The sequence below is a fragment of the Acanthopagrus latus genome, chromosome 5 (assembly GCF_904848185.1).
Source record: "Acanthopagrus latus isolate v.2019 chromosome 5, fAcaLat1.1, whole genome shotgun sequence".
Lineage (NCBI taxonomy): Eukaryota > Metazoa > Chordata > Actinopteri > Spariformes > Sparidae > Acanthopagrus > Acanthopagrus latus.
Window position 1 is genome coordinate 27,087,374 of NC_051043.1, and position 7,816 is coordinate 27,095,189.

The 7,816-nt window shown below is 40.9% G+C and overlaps 1 protein-coding gene across 1 annotated transcript; it reads left to right on the forward strand.

Moving 5' to 3' along the window:
• Positions 1-3,025: 3,025 nt before the first annotated feature.
• Positions 3,026-7,816, forward strand: LOC119019867 (eosinophil peroxidase-like). The gene is made up of 13 exons (XM_037098802.1): positions 3,026-3,177; positions 3,276-3,344; positions 3,601-3,688; positions 3,833-4,008; positions 4,094-4,226; positions 4,443-4,572; positions 4,727-4,927; positions 5,016-5,376; positions 5,531-5,691; positions 5,805-6,063; positions 6,446-6,616; positions 6,727-6,964; positions 7,075-7,816. The coding sequence occupies exons 2-13, from the start codon at positions 3,278-3,280 to the stop codon at positions 7,277-7,279; spliced, it is 2,190 nt and encodes a 729-aa protein (XP_036954697.1). The 5' UTR covers positions 3,026-3,177; positions 3,276-3,277; the 3' UTR covers positions 7,280-7,816.

A 7,816-nucleotide genomic window follows, 5' to 3' on the forward strand; every position in this document is an offset into this window, starting at 1 on the left:
TCTCCTTGCATTCTGTTCTTTCACTTAAGTTGCCATCTAGTTTGTGAAATTGCTCGTCAATAAAAACACATTTTTTTGTTGTTTTACTTTTGTTGTGAACTCTGTCAATAAACAAACAAATTCATGTAACTGCAAAGCTGCAAAATACTACTTTTACTGTTGTTAATAAATAAATGTAATCACAATATCAAACAAAGACTTGCTGTGTGGAAAAGAAAAACATCTTTTTATGGTTATATTCACAGATTTTGCACTTTATTTTACATTAAACATGTGGATTCACAGTCTATTTTTGTCATTTGGGGGTTATTTTATGTGTAAAAAAATACAGGATAAAAAAACAAAACAAAAAAGTTTAGGGTGTATTCGAGACAAGTTCCCAATAGGTGACAAAAACAGGCACCCACACTCAACACACACACATACACATATACATGCAAGGTGAGGACCAACCAAAATGTCCTCACTTTCCCCACATGTCCCCACTCCCACATTTTAAAACTCCAAAACTAAAAATTGGTTGTCACAAAGATGGTTATACAAGTACACACACACACACACACACACACACACACACACACACACACACACACACACACACACACACTCCAGCAGTAAATGATCACACAAGGCAGACAAGGTGACAATGGTGTCACATTACTGAACGAGCAAATTATCTTGCCATTCCTTTGTCTGCTATTTGTGGTAACTCATGTTTGAACACAACTGAAACAAGGCTCAAGTGTCACGTAGTTTACTTTGTACCTGTTCCAGAGGCTGAATCTGTGCTGAGGGACGTCTGCATGTAAACAAGCTGAGAGAAACAGCAGACCAGATGTGAGAAGGGTATCGATCCTGTCATGATATTATCTAATAGGCGTGTTTCCCAAAAATCCCTTTAACCAATCAGATTGATCGGTCAGTAACAATAAAGTCCTTGTGTTGCTTTATGCTCAACGTATCGTCACTTTTTATAGATTATTAAATGAATCCTGAGCAGAAAATTATCTTCCACTTGTCAGGTTTCCTTACAACACAAGACTGTTGTGCAACTTGTAGAGAAAGTTTTGAGAAACAGCACAGGTGGATCATTATTTTAATGACTTCTCAGACTTAATCAAAGCTGAATGGTTGAACAGAGGTGTCTCTAATAAACATCTATAGGTGAAGGTAGTCTGTGGGATATCAGACAAATAATGGGGTAAAAGTAATGATTATGGGTTTTTCTCTTTTTTTTAGACTTATATTCCTGGACAACTTTTTTATATTTCTGGACAACTTGAAATAAGAAATGAAATTATATTTCTACCTTATGGTCTATTCTAAACAATTGAGACTTCTTATTAAAGAGATAAAAGCACCGCAGCTGTCATGTTTTCAATTTCAGCCGTGAAGGATGATGAACAGGTGAGACGTTGACACTGTGTACTACAGACCTGCAACATGAGTTTGAAAAGCATATCAAATGTTTCATTAAAAGCTTAAATGAATCATAAGGCTAGTTTATGATGCAACCCCTTTGTTTTAATGATGAACAAGATCTACTACAGCACGCGGAAACTTAATTAGGTCAGAAAATAATTATCTTGTTCCTGCATTGCCAGTCAGTTCCCAGAACCTCACAAACTTGCGCAACACTTAAATAACATTTAATTAGATGATCATGTTAATATCAACATTTTAAAAGTGATTACACACAGCAAGCAACAAGACTTCTTTACAATGTAATGTTCATAATTTGGCTTTAAGGAAACCTGTATATGTTTACAGTAGAGCTCACGGAGCACAGTGAAACAAGTTTGTGAGCTTTTTTTAAGTGTGAACATTTATTCTACTCCCGTACAAAGCAAAGCACGGTTATCTGCACCAGACCTTTCAACAAAAAGTCATTCAAAGTACACCTGTGAATACATTAAAATACATGTAGATAAAGCTGCAACAGAGATATAACATTAGAATTTACAACAAAAAATATTTAAAGATACAAATACTTAAATCAAAAACTGGGTAAATTAGGAGAAAAGCGCAATTATAAACCTAATAAGATTAAGTCCAAAAACACAGGAAGGAGAGGCAATGCTGAGAGGATCAGTTTACTCTTAAAGTTTTAAACTTTTTGAGTCACCTTCAGATCCTTGAGCAGGTTAAAATGGCTCGGAGCAAAGAGCTTAGAGAGCTTAATTGTGATTAAGAGATAACTGCAGAGAGCTTTAAGTGTGTTGTGTTTTCTTCTCTGCACTCAGGAGACTTGTTCCACTGTATCTGATGGACTGATGGCTTTTGTGTTTTTAATCTTGTTTTGGGAACTTGTCTTATTGTTCGAACCAAGCATCTAAGTCAGTTGTTATTTCTGAGTGACTCATTTCTGAGATATTCACCGCCCAACACTTCAAGTTAAGTCATCAGATAAAAAGAAAACTTACTGGTTTGGAGAAATAAAGTTCCTCTTAATGTAATTAGATACTTAAGTTCTGAAATCACTCTTAAGTTTTCTACAGTCCTGGTCAAGACTTAAATCTTGAGATGATCATGTTGACAATCATGGACAAGATGAAATGACAAGGAGCCGTTTCTGAAAATGAGCCCATTTAAGCATTGTTTATCATCCAATCCGGTCAGTTTCATCGTTCTACATGGCACAGTCATAATTTCATTTCAAACCTGTACAAACTTTTAAAAATCTTGAAAGAATTATTTGTAAGTAGATTTCATTTGGAAAAAAAAAAAAAAAAGTGTATTCCTGTTTAATCTAATCATGTAATGCCCTCAGACTCATATTTATGTGAGTCACCTTACTTTGGCTCTTCACACATTTGTGTGCTGTATTTGTGGAATAAATGTGAAGAAACAGTATTTAAATGCTTACAGACTTGGACACAAGAGCTATGCGTGTGTTTGTTCGTCAAGCAGGAAAAAAGTTTTCTTCCTCTTAATGCAAGAAATGATGGAATCACAGAAGCATCTGTTGATTGACAGCGATGTGTTGGTGGTTGGTAGGGTTTTCTTGTCAGTGAGTTTCCTGTTTGGTAACTAGTTGCTGTCTTTGGCATTTGTTCAAAGAAAGATGCCAAGAATGTCTAAGAAAATACTATATATATGGCTGACAATCTCTGTTGAGGGCAGTGACATGAGTGACATCCACCTACCTGCAGGGAGAGGATCAAACTGGGATCACAGGTACTGCTGTGATTCACACTTTGTGAATAGTAGATTCAGGCAACTCTACATATATTTCTGTGAGTTAAATAAATCAGGACTTTGTTTGTCTGTTTCAGATATGAAGGGGGTTTTGTGCCTGATCGCTGCAGGTCTTTACCTGTGTCTGCAAATCCACGTGGATGCTGGTAAGTACCATCTCTAATTAAAAAAAAATGTAATTAAATACAGTAATCATTGATATATTTAGAATAGTCTCATACTATTTTGTCATATAGGCTGGATGAAAAAAAATGAATACTGAAAAAACACAGACGATCATTTGTGATTCAATACATCTCCAGACAACTAAGCCAAGTAATCTATTGAGAGAGACATAAATGTGACTGTGAGTTTGTCAGCAGAGAACAGACTGACTGAGAGATGTTTTTCTTTTGCCCTCAGAATCACGTCTAAGCAGAAGTGTCATTGAAAGAGCTGTGTTTGAGGCCAAGGCCCAAGTCGACTCAGCCTATGAGTACTCCAGAAGAGAGTGAGTGTGCAAACTTGTTCTGCAGTGATAGAATAACAACTGACACAACACAAGTGTATAAAACACACTCTAACAGCAGGACATATGCCATCACCACCATTGACTTCTAAGTGCTCAGAAATCTAACCTCTCCTCACCTCACAGGAGCATCGAACGTGTGAAGAGGAATTCAGCCAGTCCTGCAGACGTCCTGCGGTTGATGAAGCAGCCTGCTGGGGCGACTCGTACGGCTGTACGTGCTGCTGACTACATGGATAATGCGCTGACACTGATCAAGCGCTCTTTGGGAAGTCGTCAAAAACGCTCCATCAATGCCACAGGTGTGTGTGTTCAAAATATTTTCTTTGAATGATCCATACGAGTGGTTTCAAGTCCCAGCTAAGATTCCTCATGTCCGTTAATCAGATCTGATCTCCGAGGAGGACCTGCGGATCATTGCTGATCTGACAGGCTGCAACGCCCGACATCGTTTGCCTTCTTGCAGGACGACTCCCAATTTAGACAAGTTTCGCACCGCAAGCAGCGTCTGCAACAACAGGTAAGGCAACTGCTAGGAAGCTAAATGGGGAAAGGAAAACAATGATGTGACCAGCTGATTAAATCTTGCTGAGAAATGTTGCGTCTTCCCATCTCTCTGACAAGTTCTCTGACAAATTTTGGCTGTAAGGTCAATGATCGGTGTGTGCTGTACACTGTTCATAGTCGTGCCTGACAAAGAGAAAGAGAAATAAAGGATTTCATTTTTCTTGCCCAGGAAAAACCCGCTCTTCGGATCCTCCAACACGCCCCTCACACGCTGGCTGCCTGCTGAGTACCAGGATAAAATCTCTCTGCCTAAAGGCTGGGACCCCAGGCGGAGAGTCAACAGACGATTTCTTCCCCTGGTAATACATTTAGCAACAGCTGTATATACATATATGTGTATATATATGTGTGTGTGCACTGAACAATATATTGTAATAACCTACTGAACTTGTAATCACATCCACAATGACGCTGAAGGTATTCAGGTGTTTATTGTCTGTATCCTCTCTCCAGGTGAGGGAAGTGTCCAACAGAATTCTGCACACAACAGTTGTGGACACCGACCCGCTCTTCACTCACCTGCTCACCATCTTTGCTCAGTGGACGGACCACGACCTGTCCTTCACTCCTCACTCTCCCGTCATTCGCTCATTCAGCAGCGGCATTGACTGTGACAAGAGCTGCGATCGCACAGAGCCCTGCTTCCCCGTTGAGGTGTGTGTCACCTCTATCTAAAGCCTAAAGACACACACACATACACAAATACACACTGACTGCTAACTGCTTCTTGTCATCCAAACAGATTCCCAGGCAAGACCCTCGCTTTGGCAGAAACTCAGAAGAGTGCATCCCCTTCTTCCGCTCAGCACCGACTTGTGGTTCCGGCAACACTGGCCACCTCTTCGGTGCAGCCACTGTCCGCCAGCAGATGAACACTCTCACAGCTTTCATAGATGCGGGCCAGGTGTACGGGTCAGATGAGGCCAAAGCTCGCTTACTCCGGGACCTCTCCTCTGATAAGGGACTGTTGAGGGTCAACACAGAGTTCACTGACAATGGCCGCGAGCTGCTGCCCTTCGAAATGAAGAGTACCAACATGTGCGCCACACGAGCTCGCATTACCAGAAACAACAATGCGCAGGAGGTGCCCTGCTTCCTCGGTGGTAAGGGCTGGCTTGCAGTGAGCGTCCTGTAATCTCATAATCAAACAGTTTTTGTTGATATATATTTTTATGTGTATAATAAGGCTAACACAGCTTATGTAAGGTGACCTTTAGATGTGATTATTAAAACAAAGTCGTCTGCTTTGTCTTCAAGGTGACGAGCGAACCAATGAGAACATTGCTCTGACCTCTCTGCACACACTGGGGCTGCGTGAACACAACCGTCTGGCTCGCGGTCTCGCCAAACTCAACCCTCACTGGGACGGAGAGAGAATCTACCAGGAGGCGCGCAAGATCATGGGAGCATACTTCCAGGTTAGAGAGAGTCTCAGCTGCAGGGTTTTTTTTTTTTTTAAGATGCTGCAGTAATGATTGAAGGAATGAAAAACATGTCATGGCACTGCTTAGTCACTCTTTTTGTCTTCCAGATTCTTACCTACAGGGATTTCTTGCCCCGCATTATTGGCCCAGACGCCGTGAACAAGTTCCTTCCCGCCTACACTGGTTTTGATGAAAAGGTGGACCCAGGCGTCTCCAATGTGTTCGCCACCGCTGCCTTCCGGTTTGGCCATCTGATGATCCAGCCTTTCATATTTCGCCTTGATGAGAAATACACGGCACATGAAAAGTACCCCACCACCTTGCTGCACAGATCCCTCTTCACACCATGGAGAGTCGTCTTCGAGGGTAAGGCCAAGAACTGTAGCCCGTTAATATTCACCTAAATGGAGAATTAATTACAGTGGATAATTTTTGGTTTGAAAAATCCATCAAATGGATCAAGACTTTTTGCCAGTGATTCATTGTGAATTGGCATTTGTTTGTCTGTAAACAAATAACAAACAAACAAACAAATGCCAATTCACAATGAATCACTGGCAAAAAAGTCTTGATCGATTTGATGGGTTTGTCAAACCGAAAATTAATAAATCAAAAGCACCTGAAAAAGATGAAAATAACGATGAACTGCAGAGAGAGGGGTCATGATTATCAGTGGGATCAGCAGCATCAGAATCACGTGTATTAAAATAGCTCATATTTAATGGTTCCTATCTCTCGGTTGCCTCAGGTGGTTTGGACCCGATCGTGAGGGGGCTGGTGGGCCGTAGAGCCAAGCTGAACACGCAGAGACACATGCTGACTGATGAGCTGAGGGAAAGGCTATTCAAATTCACCGCTGACTTGGCTCTGGACCTTGGAGCTCTCAACATGCAGAGAAGCAGAGACCATGGGCTCCCCGGTATTACTCTGATTTATTCTCCTCATTCATTGTGTCTCTATAGTTTGATCTGTGCACACAACGCAGATCGTAGCAACATTTGTCACTGCAACCTTTTCACATCTCTACAGGCTACTCCAAATGGCGTGAGTTCTGTAATCTGTCAGTACCAAGAAATCGGAGACAGCTGAGAACAGTGTTGCAAAACAAAACAATGGCGGACAGCCTGATGGATCTCTACAGAACAACCAAGAACATTGACGTGTGGCTGGGAGCAGCGTCTGAGCCCCTTGTTCGTGGAGGAAGAGTGGGACCCCTGTTCGCCTGCCTGATTGCCACTCAGTTCCAGAAGATCCGCCGAGGAGACCGGTAAGCAAACAAGAGGAACAGAAAATGAATAATTGACTTGCGTGAACAAAACGGTGTGGAGAAAGTTGTGTGAACTTCACTTTTAAATATCAACAAACTCTTTATTTCAGTCTTTGGTGGGAGAACAAAGGAGTCTTCACTGACGCCCAGAGGGAAGCCCTGAAGAAGACATCATTTGCTCGCATCATCTGTGACAACACTGGCATCACTGAATTGCCAAAACAGCCCTTCGAAAACACGCCAGTGTCCAAACTCACTAAGTGTAGCAACATCCCGGTCGTGGACCTCTGGCCATGGAAGGAGAATATCAAATAGAAACTGTCAGCGAAGTGGTCTGAGTAAAATCCGGAGTCCTTTCTTGACATGACATTCTCAAAATACGACTAAAACCTGCATCATGATTTTAATTTAAGTACTTGCTTGCTTTGCTGTGCTGAATGACAAACGTTCCCTCGTAGAATTTTCCTGCATTTTAACTTGTAAAAATGTCAGGCCAGGTGCAGCTGCTGTGGGCGCTGATGTGATATTTTCTTGGTTCCTTTTTAAGTTTTTCTTTTTTTTTTTTTCTTCTTCAAATTGTAAACCACGTCATACTTTGGATCAAAGTGTGCATGACAAAATGGGATATTTTCAAAAAAATGACCTGTAATGATTACATGTGTTACAAGTTTAACGTAATCAGTAAGTCGGAATAATTACGACACAGCATTCTCTCTTTTTTTTTTTTGGATAGTAGTAAAATGACACTGATCATCTTAACTCAACTTTATCTGCATATGAATGAAGAGAAAATGTTTTTAAAAAAAAAAGAAGAAAAAAGTAGCCATTCTGCATTAAAATGTCTAAAAACAA